We start from the raw sequence: 16,682 nt of genomic DNA on the forward strand, positions 1-16,682 counted from the left end.
AATTCATGTCTAAATAACATAAAATAAGTGATAAAAACCACTGGAATACAAAGAAAAGATAAGAAGACAGGCAGATAAGTAAATTAGAAATACAGTCGAACTTGGTTATTACGAGGAAGATGGGACCGACTGAATTTGCTCAGTATAAGCATTACTCGTTATATAACGTAATGCGATCCCGGCAGTATCGGTCTAGTTAACTGCCCGGTCGAATTTTATTGCTTAGGGTCGAAATATTTTTAAACGACCTACACATTAACAGTTTTAAGAAAATTTTTGACGATATTTTAGCTCGGTATACCCGATAAGCAGCTCGTTATAAAAGTGAATAAATGTATGGAGAAAATCATAAACTAAAATGTCAACGAATGTTTCATCATTACATCCGAGATTTCGTTATATCCGTAATCGTAATAACCGAGTTCGACGATGTATTATAATTTATACATATCACTTTTTGGTAGTTGCTCATAAGTTTCAAGTCGTATCTATTAAATATTTGATAATAATTAATATCAAATTAATGTTCTTATTGAATCTAATAATACAATTGGAACATTGAACATGAACATCTCTTTCTGGTAAGGCAGCTTAGAATATTTACATGTAACCATTCAGCCATACTGAAAACACCATCACACCGAACACAAAATCACAACAGTAAAGCTGCGATTACACTATGACCATGTCACGTGCTGTCACGGCGACAAATTTAGTATATAGTTTCGTCAATGCATGTGATACCTCCACGTTTATACGTGAATGGAGGACCCCTTAAGGATAAAGTACGAGCGAAGTTATGGATGCCACATTCATGTTTCTTGTAGTCCACCAAGCCGGATTTCCCTCTGTCGCCGCTCGATCATGTGGAATGCTCTGTACTTTTATTTGTTAGCGGAATAAATATACCTAATGCTGTTCCTTTTGAGCCCAATTCCCCCGAATTCAGTAACACGGCTACCTGACGGGAAAAAAACCCATGGCAGGTAAAGGCCGAAGGTACCCGCCGCGGGCGAGAATGATAGAGAGGGGTGAATGGGACAGCGACAGGGACGGCACGCGGTAGGTGTCCAGGCTGGCGAAGCAGTTAGCCGGAGTCTCTGAAACACAACGGACTGTGTGTCTCGTTGAACCTTAGATTTTAATTGACAGCCTACGGCGCCCATCTTTAATAAATTTAGGGCTGTTCAAAATTTATAAACCGTGTTAAACTTCATAATTGTGTTAATGTGAATTGATATTGTGTGGTGTATGTTTTTTTTTGTTGTGAACCTAACTGTTAATTATAAAACTCTGTGCTACGAACCACGTGTGTTTCATTGGGAAGATCCAACATAATCAACTGTCAATCCTGCATCTTTACCCTAACCTAACCTAACCTTACACTGAACGTGCTCTACCGAAACACCGAAACCCAGCTTCATTTGACCGCCCTAAACAATTTCAACCACTGAGCTAGTCGAAGGGTGGAAGCTGGTCGTGTGACACACACGAATCGACCGACAGCACGCTAATCAGGGCTTCATTGACGCCCGGTTGACCGGAGAGTTGAGCGCGGAGGTCGGATCGGGCTGTGCGGCCCTGACTCCCCTCCCTACCCGGACTTCCGGGGTGTCACATGTATATCACGGAAAGTGCCAACTCTAATTTATTAGTATATTGAATTAAATATTATTTATTATTCATGGTAATTTCGATTAATTTTAACAGTTTCTTTAACAGCATATTGCATCCATAGATAATATTTTGAATAGAACTCAACCGGCAGACCATAGATAATAGACGTAAACACCAGAGATGGATAATAATTTAATACATATCACAATGAGCAGCATTGTGTCCACATTTAAAGTTAATGAGTTTAGAAAAATTCATTATTAGGCAAGCTGGGGGGGTTCACGGGAAAATAACAAGAACAGTAAGGGGTCCACAAAGGAAAAAAGTTTGGGAACCTTTCAAAGGTTCAAAATATGCTACGGGATGGGAGTATCAGTCTGATAACATTTTAAATACATTACACATAATTTTCCCGTAGTGGCAGCTTTTTGTCTGTGGTATATATCACAATATGTACACTTGTTTATTATTTACAACTTACCTATGTCTATTTTGTCACTGTCAATATTGAGATATTCGACAATAATTGATTATGTTAAAATAAGCAACGACGAGTGAAATAAAACTCCAATGAAAAAGTTAAATATTTATTTAAATATTAAATACTAAAATATATTAAGTACAACAATCTATTAGTTGATCTTCTATAAATATTAATTTTAATTAAATATAAAATATACAGACATAGATTAATATTGATTATAATACTGATCACTTATTCAATAGACTATACGAGGAATGAGAGATTACAGATCGGAAACTGGATCGGTGAATAGAGAGGCCAACAATTCTGGCTCCGACAGGTCTCTCTTGAACTTCTGAGCTATTTCTTGAATCTTGTGCCTCCGTCGAACGTGTGGCAATTGATAACTGAAACAAATATTACAACAGTATATAATAACAAAAGTATTGTCTGAATAACAAAGTGTTACATTGATGATGAGAACAGAATTAAGGATGACAATCCTGGGATTTCGAGAATACACTAATATGTTTATCACTTTATGGCCAAGACGTAATCCTTGGGAAGTTGACTTTATAGTGAAATGGTGTATAACACATCATACAATATCCAATTCAAAAGCTTCCAATTTAAAAAAGTTACAAAAATAAATGCGTTCTTCATCGGGATAAATTTCAACTAGGGTGTTCAAGTTGCAATGGTAAGGGTTTCACTTTTTGTACTTTTATTTGGATTCTTTTGTGCATTCTGCATTATGGAAATAATAACAACATTTTAGACACCATTATAATATATAAATCCAATATTGCCAATTATAGCTTTTCATACAAAATGTATGTTTGAATTCAATTTCACCCATAAGTAAGTCATCTAGTGATATAAAAACTGTTCTTAACTTTTAAGGTGTCACTAGTAATAGTTTATATTTTGCACACCTGTCGTCGTGTAATCGAGCACGTCTCGCTATGTTGAAAGCGGTGTGACGTAAGGCAGCCGGTAACTTCCTCAGTTCGAGGACAGAGCCGTCGGCGAGGGGCCCGGCGGGACAGGACGAGCCGACTCCCCCACCTTGGGACCGTACTCGGACCAAGCCCGAGCCCAGAGGCCGCACCCACACCACGCACACTTCGTTCCGTCGCCACGCCACGCCGGTCTCCGTGTAGCGCAGCAGCCCATCTAGAATTAAAAAAAAAAACTCATTACAATTAAAGAAACGAAGATATCACAATAGAAAAAGGCTTTTTATGGATGTGAACTTACCGATTGACACGTCTAAATGGTCTTCGTAACTCTCCAGCCATATGATCAGAATCTTGGTGGAATGTTGACGATTTCTTCTACCGCTGCCTGTAAATTTATTAAAATATTATCAATATATATTCTTTATTATTGACGTGCCCGTAACAAGCAGAAAAATAGGATTTGGGATACATTAGTGTCCATGTATATCATGGAATTATGAGATAGATATCAGGTAACTTAGAAGATACCAGATAACAGATCAAATTGAAAACAGAATTCGCAGTTATTTATGAAGCTTCACTGAAAGCTGTTTTGCCATTTACCTGGACCTTATCTTTGCGAGACTCATTTCAACACATTCCGTGAGTATAATTAAGGCAAAACATCGTAATAGTGTGGATATTGATTGTCTTGATATGGAGTCGATACGTTACGTAATTGTCACATTCTAACACTTGATTCAGCGATTTTGACAGGAAAACCACAGAAGGCGCCATCTGGCAGAACTTTCTTCACCATCTTTGCTTATGATGACATTTGTTAGTATGCAGCAAAATATTGATAACATGGATTTTGCATTGACTCACCGGCCGAGGTAAAACTGGAATTGGGAGAATGCTTTTCGAAATCCAACGAAAGTGTCCGAGGCTTGTCGGCCGGCTTGCCTACCGCCGCCACATTTGTCGAAGACTGGCTGTTGCACTCGCTGACACTTCTTTCATAGCAGGGAACGCCTCCGGGGTTATTCGAAACGTCCCACGAGGAATTACTATTGCCTGAACCGAGGCTGCAGTGGGAAGGACAGGTTCCATCCACATCTGACTTGTTTGCTTCGGCACACTCATTATCTGTTTCTTCTCTATCTGACGGCACAATAAATGCTATTTCCGAGCTGGAATCAGCCCAGTAAAGGATGTGTGTTTCTCCATTGTATAGAGCGCCACCGTGTTCATCCAGTGGAGGGTTAGGGTTTCTGGGATCCAAACTGTCATCTGTGTTTTCGGGTTCCGATTCCGCGTAGACGGCGGGACTGTAGCTGGTGTCGATGTGACCTGTCCAACCCGCGTGGTCTTTTACTTTTACTGGCCAGCCGAGTCTATAAAATAAACGATTATTTAGAATACAAACAAAATAAAATATTGTCTTTTTGTCTGAAGTGTCCGAAATGGGGGTCCATGGGGTGATCGATTGAAAGATTGATCTATAAGATATTAATACTTTAAACTGAAGTTATTTAAAAAAGATATACATATATGTAAATTCTAGTGACATTATCCTACACAGGTTCTCGAAATAGGTGTTTCTTTCTCAATTGTTAAATGTGGTAAAACATGCATACTTTGTGTCGAATAAAGTATGCTCGGAGATCTAAGAAATTCTGAGAAAGTATTGCAATAAAAAGGTTCCAAATGACTTACAGCAAATATTAAGTCGTATTGAACAGACGTATCGTAATGATTATATTGCGACGACAGTGTGATTATTGTAATTGAGGTGTGTTTTAATTTTACACATATGTATCATGCACATTAGTTAATGAAAAATATTTTTGACACCAAATATGGATTTATAGAATGATATTTTTTACATAGAATAAAATTGGCGGGATACTAACGTAATTTTTATTAATGTTAGAAATGGGGCGGGCGTTAATATTTTTGAATAGGAATCCAGATTTTAAAGTTCCATCACTGATAAGAACATACCCGGAACTGTGATGGCAAACGGTTATAACTGCTGTTTACACAATTTTACAGGAGAGAAAAAACAGAGTTTTGAAATCTCAATCTGACAAGTTTGTTTATAAGATATTTTGAGGTATTTTATAACAAAATAAGTGGAATTAGCGTCCCAACACAAACCTATAATCATTTCTTTAAAAAATATTGCAGTTTTATTGTTTTCTTGCCTTTAACTTTCTACACTTTTTTGAACATTTGGTCCGATGCAGATATCTTTAAACATTGCATTGTCACCAATAAAGTTGCAGCTCTAATATTTTACCACATCAAAGAATAATAATTTGGAACATATTATGGAAATAAAATTAAAAAAGTGAAAAAAACCGGTGTTAACCATCGCAGTACAGATTCATTATTTACATTACGTCGAACCACCAACCAGAATTTTAAAAGAGGTAACCTGAGGAGTTAGATGGCCGAGCGGTTACACGTCAGGCATATAACGTTGTGGATCCCAGGTTCGAATCTTAGGTCAGGCAAAAAAATTCACATCTTTGTTTTTCAATGTGTATTTGGACCTAATAGATTGAGTAATTGACTAACATCCATTCCTCGCAAAACAAAAAACTGTTTGAGAGGCGGCCGAAATCGACATAGGATTGTAGAGCCATTAAAAAAAAAACCAGGAGTAATTAATTGATCATAATTCAATATTTTAAAAGATAAGAAAAGAAAACAGTTCAAATGAATATTTTTACCCTCGTAAAGTTTCCAAGAATGCGGGAGAGACAGTATCAGCACGTTTGGTGTTGCGCAACATGTCACGCGGATGCCGTTGACCTCTGGCGCAGTAGAAAACGTGCGCCGTCGCTGCGGCCCTCGCTCCCAGCCTATCCAGAGAGTTCAACTCTCGACCAAATTCATCGCTCGAAGAGTCCAGGGCGAGCAGTCGCGAAACACCCGACTGGATAGAACATTCAACATTGACACAATTGAATAACATATATATTACTAAAAAATTATGAATGTTCAATAATCAGAATGATATATTCTTAAATCTTGTGAATTATTCGTTGAATAAAAGAAATAGTTAATTACAATTGAATAAATTTATCATATTATTTCATTTATAAATTTATAAGTATATGTCATGTAATTGAGATTCACATTCATTGTAACTTGTAAACTTCATAAATCAAATCAACTTTTGTTTCAGGAGGCAGTATACTGTCTAATTTTTGTATAAACGGAGTTTCAAATCTCTTAAAAATGAAAACAAAGAACAAACTCTGTGTGACAATGATTAGTGGTAATTATGAGGTCTAACAGTTACTGTCCATTTGTATATGTCTGTGTAACAATTGAAACATTACATTAATAAAGTAGTGTTGCAATATAACAGTGGCGGAGGGTGGAGGTACGCTGTTAAGATCCAATATAAATAATGTACATTAAACTTTGTCAGTCATATATATTTGTTTTCATTTAACTAAGGGCCGCATGCAGAATCTAAGAAATCGTTCCTAAGGATAAGTCGCCGAAAAGGATGACTTAACTATAGACAATCCTGAGTATAGAGTTAAGGAATCCTTAACCATAGACTACTTTTGTTATGAACACGCCCCCTTCCGTATTACGCATGAGTGCAGGACCGTAACAAAAATATCGATATTTTGAAGTATCAATACTTTATGAAAGATACATCGATATTTTGCTATTGATAATTTCTTTCGATAACGATGGATATATAATAAAATTATAAATAATCCTTTGCAAACAACCATAATTTGACAACGATATTTACAAACATGTCCCCCGCAAGGCGGGGGGCTAACAGGGCTCTAGCCTGGGGGTCAATCAGATAAGTGAGATAAACACACATCACAAATTTGCTCTAATACTAAAAAACTAAAAAAGTCGCCTGCGCACTATTTATTTCAACGATTTTAACATTTTAACAATAGTAGTACGATGCATTTTTTTATTATCGTATGTCGCGATATTTGACAACTCCGCAATCCAAATAGATATAAATTCTAATGGTTTTAAGTGTTGTACTATTTCCATTTGAATCGTTTTTTGCGACACGGGTATCGCCTTTCGGCATCTTCGGGCACCTATGCACACTCACCAATGGTAAATACAATTGACACACCGACCCGGGTCGTATAAAAATGACCCATTCACTGCGTCCAACGCAACTGGTGCGTTGCCCATCAGGTGGACATTAGATATAATTAGCATGTTATTTAAATGTGATAATTAAATATTAATTAAATGGTCCGCAGTGAATGGGGACTGCGGACCTTTTAATATAGAGATATATTAAAAAATACACAAAATCACTAAAAATACAGTGAATATCCTTCATTTTACCTCGAACACCATTTGAATGCTGTATTTCGAAAACGTTGCTTGACACATTTTAAAAAACAGTGACATAAGTTGCAAAAATCTTCATATTACCTAAATACACAAATGTTAGTAGTTTTTTTTAAAGACAACGGTTAACATTTTCTGTAAAATAATATATTTTACATCTACCTACCTATTTATTTTTATACCTATAGGATTGTTTTCACTATTTTGACTAAAACACAATAGTGACTTGTAACGTTTTCAAAATACAGCATTCATTTTGAAAACGCTAATATTGAGCGTCACATTGCTTTTAACCCTAAGTAAACTTAAAAATCCTGGCCTGGGGAGTGGGGGCCCGGTTCAGGTTGTGTGGGCCATCCTTTCCTTAAGGGACGACATTTTCTTTCGATACGATACCCATTCTATGTATCGATACTTTTTCAATGGATAGACAGGCCTATTCTCCCCCTCTCTACTTATGTTCGCCTGATACCGCGCAAGAAACAAGAGTGTTACCATGTTAAAAAAATATCTTGCGGTGCCACGCGTCATTATGTATCACGTATAATGACTTACAACGGAAACATAAGAGTATTATAATTAAATATTAATATGTATTTATAGTTATTGCATTTATAAAGTGCAGTTGTCATATTTTTGTCATCGTTTAACAATTATAAAATAATTTAAGTACCTAAACTATAGGAAAGAGAATTTTTCAATATGGTATTATTTTCAATAGAAAAAACGACCGAAGCTTTAAGACGATGTGAACCATAGACAACATGATCTTAGCTAAGGACGATGTTTGTGCACAGTGTTTTGTCCTGAGGAAATCTTACTTAAGACAAATGTTTCTGCGTCAGGCTCTAAGACTACAATTTGCAGATACTGTTGGTTAGTTTTCAAAATTCTAATACACATCTAAAATTATGCCATTGATTCATACATAATTTTAGATATTTGATATAATAATTTTTATCTATTGTTACTGGTTAAGGCAGGGCTTAATGAATTAAAAACAAAAACTAATTATTAACACTATCAGTAATATGTATTCTTAATTCAATGAAAACAAATAAGTATAACTGAAAAGGTGTGCACTATTTTTATAAGATCGCCCATAGCATACCTAAACTATTGTTGTTTGGCTAAGGCAGGGTTTAATTGATTTTCAAAAATTAACCAGCACTATCTGCAGTTTGTATTCATAGTTCAATGAAAACAAATGAGTACCATTGACAAAGTTCAGTGTCTACTATTTATGTCGGATCAATATAGGTTATTGGTAGGTGTTTTGTAGGTTAATAATTGGATAAATATACCAAATATTTCTGTGTACTTTTTGCTTTTTTTAAAAATCAATATAAGAACACTATTTCCTCATAGTTTCAGAGTGATGTTTATCCAGATTCTATAAATTAAATTGTATTTGTGTGTATCAAATAGAATTGCAGTTGTGTTTCTGAGTTTGGATTATTTTGGTATTAAGCCAAATGTCTTCATCGATATATAAGTTGATAATGCTCGAAAAAGAATACTTACTTTTTTATCGCCACCAATATTCAGAAAGCCAAAGTGAGACAGGAACAATCTGGCAGTTTGAAAATCTTGTACAGGCTCTGGAGGAACACACTCTTCAGGACTCTAAAAATTATAAAAAATAAATCAGTGTTAACGATTCAAATTGCCAACTGGATTCCGGCGTCCTGGAAGGTCGCGAAATACTATCTATAGAGTGTATACGGTGGAGCTACGGGATGCTGGCATGGCCTGGAATGACGCAAGAAGACTGGTGAGTGAGAGTGATTCTCAGATGCGCTGTGTGCGCTCCAGCTGAAGGGTGGACATGGGTCGAAAGAAGAATTCCAATTAAATTCTTAATTTTGAGCTTATAACATAATACCCAAGTGCCATAAATAGTACAGATTAATAATTATATTGTGTAGTATCAGTTTTTAGGTCACTCAATTGTTCAAGTTGTTTTTGACTTTTGTATGAAATTACAGGGCAATTATGGGATTTAAATCTTTGTGAAGTGTCCACAGAACAGTGTGTAAACAATATTTTGAAGCAGGGTATTTTATGGCGGTTAAGCCGTAAAACCCAAATATAACAAAGCATGCCGACGACACTCAATATTGGACGTACGTTACATTTACGTAACAAACTTTAATGCATATTATTATCATACAGACGTAACTATTGAGAATAACATATTCTAACACGTGTTTAAGATTGTCCCATATTTTTCCACACTAGAGATCCGTTGCCTGTTATACCACACCCATTAGGATAAACCAGTTCGCATTAATTTTGTATTCCCTGGAAGTGCCTTAACTGCGGATAACAACTTTACTGTCAAAGCTGTTTTCTTAAGTAGTTCTCCAGTAAGTAGAAACTCGAAATGCATACAATAGGAAATTGAATGGTTTCAAATTAACTAATATTTGGACATGGCAGTGTTGCCATGTCCATATTTTTACTAACATATATATTTTAAAATAAAATTCACATTTTAGAAATTTTTGTCAATGTAGCCTAAGTAGGGTCGGGTCATAAGGATCGGTACCACGACTAGGAAAAAAATGGATGACATGTTTTTCAATGTGTGTTAGATCCAGTGCAAACACCCGATGAGTTGGGCAAATGACTAAAAACCATTACTAGCAAAAAAGTTTGTTGACACAATCTTCACTTCATGTAGACCTATTTGCTCCGTTTAGGAGTAAAGATGGTTAAAAAAAAAATTTACTCATGATGTCTTTTCGTTCAACAGGCACTCTTAGCCACTGGAATAAGTCATTATGGTAAAAAAAAAGTTAAACGATCAAATTAAGATGATAATAGCTTACCATTTGTGTATCGGTAGCTTCTTTGGATACTTTTTCAATGGCCGCTTGGGTCTCTAATAATTTGAACAGTTGCGTTGCTCCCGGATCGTTGAGTGATCGTAAAACACTGTCCAATGAAGGGAATGACTTATCTCTGAAATAATTAAGTTAACACCTGTAAATCCACAACTAAATAGCACCTGTTGCTTAGATTGTAGTGATACTGTCTATGTATAAATAAAATTGTGGCTTGCGGGTTCAAACTCGTATAGCTGGTTTTTTCAATGTGTATTTGTACAGTGTAATAACCCAATAGGTTGGGCGAATGGCTGACAACTATTCCTCATAAAAAATCTATCAATACAACCTCCACTCCATGGAGACTATTATGCTGTACTTAGGATCGAAGATGGTAATTTTAAATAGCATTATAAGAATCAATGACAGGCCAAAATAATCTTTTGTAAGCATCTCTTAATTGGGTAACATAACGATATTTCCGCTTACTAATATCAACTAGATAAATAAAATATGAAACAAAAACTTATTTATGCGAATGAAGCAATGTAATAAGGTTACTAAGGATAATCATTAAATAACCTGCAAGACAGTACGCATTACAGGTTTACTTATAGCAAACTTCAAATGTATTTGCCAGACCTACACTGAAATAAAAACACCTTGCAATGGGGATACGTATATGTATTTGTGTAAAATTGCAAATATTAGTACGTAAGTAAGTGACCACAGCAAATATGTCAACAACATGCTACCATTTGCATTTTATTCATAATGTAATCAGTGTTGTCAACACAAGAAATTTTAACTTTTCTATAGATAAAAATTCAGCCACACTAAAAATGTTTTTGAATAATTCCAATAATTATAACTGTCATGTTTAGTAATATACATAGTTAATGTGCTCCATTTATATTAATCCGAACTCTTTGGAATTACTTTTGTTATATGTTTGATGACTTTCTCTTTAATGGAATTATGGAGAACGAATGATGAAGGATCACCATATGATATTAACCCGTCTCTTACTGAACTAATAAATTCTACTCCACCTTGTACCATGACAATGCGTTACTATTTTTGTATTGATGTGGATAATGTGAATATTAATTAAAACATGAAATATTTAAAAACATTTGTAACATAACTAGACATCACAGAGCTAGGAAAGGTTAATAATTCAAATGATACTCACGCGGCAGATGGCGGTCCTTGCGGTAGAGGCAAACAGGATGGCGGGGCATTGGGCGGTGGTTCCCAGAAAGGAACTGGTCGTGTTCCCTTACACCCCCCTGACCGTCCCCCTGCTCGGCTGCGAGCCAATTGTCTCAGTTGAAGGGTCCACGCATGCCGTCCAAACGCGCCTCTTAAAATCACTTGAAATAAAAAGGAAATAATTAAAACGTAATATTATTACGAGGTACTAGAAATTATAATTAGATTTGTCAATATCGGGATTTTGGGAGAATTATTTTTTCAATCCTGGGATCAAATTAATGTGAATTATGGTTTGCCAACAAGCAAACATAATAAAAAAAATTGTATTTCTAAAAAAAATTTAAAACATGAATGAGCAAGGAAGAAGTTTTATAGATTTTATTACTAGAGATCTATTTAAAATATAATATATATGTATATATCCCCTAGTTGACAAAATAAACATGAAAACTATTATTAACAATTTTTATTATAATGATGTAATGTCTAACAAAATTTTACATGTAATAAAAAAATATTTATTACAACTGACCCAACTTTGTATTGCCATAAATCACATATCATATGACAAAATTAAATCAATAATCCTGTAATTCGAGAGTTTTAAAATCGAGCGAAATCCCAATTGATTGAAAACTCTAATAGGTACCTGTAAGAGTGGGTTGTGGATCTTGATCATTAGCCAACGGCTCTTCCAGAAGTGCCAGCAGTGTACTGTCATCAGCCACAAAGTAACGGAACCTGAAGAAGGAGAACATTGTATAGCATATGATTACAAAAACCATATGTGATTATGAGTTTGAATCGCCAAAATTCACAGTTTTTCGAGCCGTATCTCTATAAAGTGAATGTCTATTGATTGAATCAAGCATAATATTATTTCTAAGTTCGATTCGGATATTAAATTATTAGAGGTATGGGAGACAAAATATAAAATGTTGATTTGTGAAATGAAATAATATAAAATTTTGAAGTTTTTAGGACCTATTAAACAAGGGTTTGCGTTCCTGTGGGTCTATTCTATGCTTATCGACTGCTAAAGTGATAAAATGATAAATATTATCAAACTGTTAAAATATCACACTTATTGCAACAATAAAAACCAGCTTCGTGTAATTGTTACAATAAGTGCTAATATTTTGATACAAACCTACCCTAAGTTTGATACTATTTATCAATTTAGTGTTCGATAAGTATAGAATAGACCCACTGAATCCTGCTAGATTTTTGATTCTTGACATCTCAGGATTACTTTTACTTTGCAAAAATACTTGTTTTCTTGACTAAGCGTAATTAATTTAAAGCAGTTTGTTTGCCCGAGCTGAGTCCCAGGTTCGAATCCTAGGTCTGGCAAATACATATATTGTTTTTCAATTTGTGTTCAGAGGGATCAGAGAATGGACCTAATAGGTTGAGCAAGTGGCTAACATCCATTTCTCGTAAAAACAAAAATCTGTTAATACAATGATCCTATTAGGATTGGACATGGTCAAAATGAGAAAAGAAAGTTCACAAATAATAAAATATGAAATCTCTGTTTTTCAATGTGTGTTTGATTGAGTGCAAGGACCTAATGAGTTAGGTAAATGACTAACTATTCTTTGTAAAATATATAACCTTCACTTTGTGATGACACATTTGCTTCGCTTAGTATCAAAAGTGATAATTTACCTGTTTCGCTGTTTTTTTTTGTACCTGTGAGTGGGTGGCTTAATTGATGGCGTACAATGTCGAGCCAGAGTACGTTCTTCAAGCAACGAGCCAAGAGATGCTGCACCGCAAGCGCTTGGAAAACCTCCAACCTACAAGAAAATATCATTATTGAACAGATTTCCAAAGTTCTTATGTTTATGTCAGGCATGTCCAACTTCAATTTAGGCTGTGGTTTACCACACTACTATTTTCTGAGGACAGTGAGGCGTTACAAATTATATGAAGAAATACTTAATTTCCCATTCGTTGTGAAAATGGTATGTTTTGGTCTTCCTTTGGGCATACATTGCACTCATAGTCAAACTACAGTAAAACCTCGTTAATACGGAATCCATGGGACCGAAAATCGAAAAAAAATTCGAATTACGAAATATGAAATGTATGGGAGAAAAATATAAATATTTGGTTTTTTTTTTTTTGGATTTTCATTAATTTCGTTTCCGATCATAGATGTGCCTACCAAATTTCCGATACAATTTTTTTAAATTAAAATCTGTGCAAATTCCATGTTTCATTAATCCATAAATTGAAATTACCAACTAGCTAGAATTATAGAAAAAAACGAAATACTTTTTAATTTTTTAATTAGTCAACACAATTGTTTGGCATTGGTTCTCTAGTAAAACTATGTGAAAATCCAATAATGTGATAGTGATAAAATGTCAGGATTATTTTTATTACCTTCATAGTCACAATTTTCACTAACTGGCTCATAAAATAGTGTACTTTTTTAATTGAATATTTTTCTATGCCAGGACTCTGAAATTATTTCGAATAAGGAAATTCGAATTAAATGTATGGATTTATATGAAAATAATATTCAAGGGACTTTTTTTTCGCGAAAATTTCGAATAACGGCGAATTTCGAATTATCAGTGTTCTTACTATCGAGGTTTTATTGTATTGTCCTACTGTGCAAAGAGCTTACTGCGTGATAGTAACGGGAAACTACGCTTCAGTTTAAAGCGTGAGGATTCCACATCTTCTCCTTCTCTCACATGTCAGTCATACATTACGAATCAATAAACACGACAAGGTTACGTAGGCTAGTTTGAAAACGTAAATAAAAATATGAATGGTTAATTTAAAATCTCAATGAAATCATAATATTATACGAGGGTGGGTCAATAAGTCCTTAGAAAAGCCGACAGGTGGCGCGACTAGTACTGTAAGCGGTTTGTTTTCATGCAGCGGCACTACCGATTCAGTATGCTGCGAAGTTTCAATCAGATTGGTCGGGTTGTTGTGTGTTTCTCGTACATTTAAAAAAAAAAATTTGCTTGTTTACATAAATGGAGAAAATTGAGTTTAGAGCTGTTAATAAACATTTTAATATAAAAGGGTTAACAGCAAAGGAAATAAAAAATGAGTTGGATTTAGTTCACGGCATATCTGCTCCTTCACTTGCAACTATTTATAACTGGTTAAATGAATTTAAACGTGGTCGTACATCAACAAAGGATGAACCACGCTCAGGACGTCCTGTAGAGGTGACTACACCAGAAATGATCAATAAAATCCACGATATGGTGTTAAGTGACCGAAGATTAAAGTTGAGTGAGATAATTGAGGTTACAGGGATCTCAAAAGGTAGCGTCATTTCTATTTTACATGACAAATTGGGCATGAAAAAAATTTCTGCAAGATGGGTGCCGCGTTTGCTCACAGTCGACAATAAACGCAATAGGGTGGTGGCCTCTAAAGCCCTGTTGTCGCTCATGCAACGCAATCCGGATGAATTTTTTCGTCGCTTTGTGACTGTAGATGAAACATGGATACACCACTATACTCCCGAGACGAAAGAACAGTCAAAGCAGTGGATTGCGAAAGGCGAACCATGTCCAAAGAAGGCGAAAACCGTAAAATCAGCTGGTAAGGTTATGGCTACTGTATTTTGGGATGCACGTGGAATTATTTTCGTTGACTATTTGGAAAAAGGAAAAACAATAACAGGGGATTATTATGCATCTTTATTGGACCAGCTAAAAAACAAAATTGAAGAAAAACGGCCTCATTTAAACAGGAAAAAAATCCTCTTTCATCAGGACAATGCCCGTGTTCACACATGTTTACGATCAATGGCTAAAATTGAAGAATTGAAGTTCGAATTGGTCGACCACCCACCGTATTCGCCAGATTTAGCTCCCAGTGACTTTTTCCTTTTCCCAAACTTAAAAAAATGGCTAAGTGGACAACGTTTTTTTTCAAATGAAGAAGTCATCGATCGGACAAATGCTTATTTTGAGGACCTTCCGAAAACTTATTTTTCTGACGGTTTAAAAAAAATTGAGAAACGTCTAACCAAGTGTATTGAGCTCCAAGGAGATTATGTTGAGAAATAAAAAAAAAATACAAAAATAAAAACTGTTTTAATGCTTTTTTCTAAGGAATTATTGACCCACCCTCGTATTACACGCTTTTTACATTTTTACGATTCAATTTCTATGGGCAATAGGAGCTTATAGGATATCTTATCACAAACACAGTTTATGTGGCTTTAGAGGAAACGTTAACTTTTAAGAAGAGTAAATTATTTTCAATGTACACTGTGAGGTAACGGCAGACCATCTGAGTCTAAATTTGTTGTTGCAGGTTTGAATTCCACACCTAGCAAATCCATATGCTGTTTTTTTAATCAGTATTTGTATCCAGAGCATGGACCAAATTGATAACCATTTCTCATGAAAATAAACTAGGCATGCTAAAAACCTCCAAAATCCAAACCGGATTGTAGAACCAATGAAAAAGAAATGTATTTTCCACAAATAATATGGCATTAAAATTGATTATTATACAACAAATCCTCCATTTTCTTCTTTATCAAATGTTCAGCAATAAGTTTATAAATTATGTAGGTATCAAAGAAAACAGTTATTAATACTGACATCTTCATCATTAGGAGCATGACAAGCCAGGGTGGGTCTTGGCTTCCTCAAACTGTATCAATTCATGCAAATTAATAGTACAGACATACCTGTTCAAGAATTAGAGCTAACAGATTTTCAGCTGCGTCTCTGACTCGCATAGAAACTGGTTTTAGTTCTTTCTCGTCTTTCATTTTGATCGGTTCACTGGGCTTGCCTATAAAAGAAAATTAAAAATCATTTATGGATATTTAATTTATGGACTCAAGAGGTAGCCATGTAGGTACCTTCAAGAAATTACATTTCGTCAGTAGCCAAAATTTTTTTTTGTTGTGTTATAGAATGCTTTCAATTCAATTTTTGTTTAAAACACCGGGATTCAAAAAATACTATCCCTGAAATTCCGTAGTTGCAAATTTTTTGCAGCATTGTCATCCCTAGTATGTATGTATCTCCAACTACGTACATATCTATTTTAATTTTGTTTAGTAATTCATAGATATAACATTGCGGATCGGAGTTTCCCTATTTGGCCTAGAGTACCCTTTTGGAGCATAATATTATATTTCCTCCCATAAAATCAGTTAAAGATGATATATCGAAGATTGCATTTCAATAAGACAATTTTTAAATATAACTACTGGAGTGCAATACTAGTTTTATTCATGTA

At 35.0% G+C, this 16,682-nt stretch overlaps 1 protein-coding gene across 4 annotated transcripts in view; it reads right to left on the reverse strand.

The window, feature by feature from the left end:
- Positions 1-2,245: 2,245 nt before the first annotated feature.
- Positions 2,246-16,682, reverse strand: part of LOC147072862 (ral GTPase-activating protein subunit beta) — a 51,510-nt gene continuing 37,073 nt past the window's right edge. For all 4 annotated transcript variants that reach the window (XM_085945928.1, XM_085945927.1, XM_085945925.1 and 1 more), the window contains 11 exons: positions 16,123-16,229; positions 13,131-13,237; positions 12,085-12,176; positions 11,413-11,593; positions 10,221-10,353; positions 8,911-9,012; positions 5,763-5,968; positions 3,910-4,418; positions 3,341-3,427; positions 3,016-3,256; positions 2,246-2,487 (listed from right to left, as the gene is read on the reverse strand). In XM_085945928.1, coding sequence (XP_085802054.1) covers positions 2,364-2,487; positions 3,016-3,256; positions 3,341-3,427; positions 3,910-4,418; positions 5,763-5,968; positions 8,911-9,012; positions 10,221-10,353; positions 11,413-11,593; positions 12,085-12,176; positions 13,131-13,237; positions 16,123-16,229 — 1,889 coding nt within the window. In that variant the 3' untranslated portion in view covers positions 2,246-2,363. The remainder of the gene's footprint in view (positions 2,488-3,015; positions 3,257-3,340; positions 3,428-3,909; positions 4,419-5,762; positions 5,969-8,910; positions 9,013-10,220; positions 10,354-11,412; positions 11,594-12,084; positions 12,177-13,130; positions 13,238-16,122; positions 16,230-16,682) is intronic.

The sequence above is a fragment of the Rhyacophila brunnea genome, unplaced genomic scaffold (genome assembly GCF_057557595.1).
Source record: "Rhyacophila brunnea isolate RB1 unplaced genomic scaffold, BYU_Rbru_1.0 scaffold_19, whole genome shotgun sequence".
NCBI lineage: Eukaryota > Metazoa > Arthropoda > Insecta > Trichoptera > Rhyacophilidae > Rhyacophila > Rhyacophila brunnea.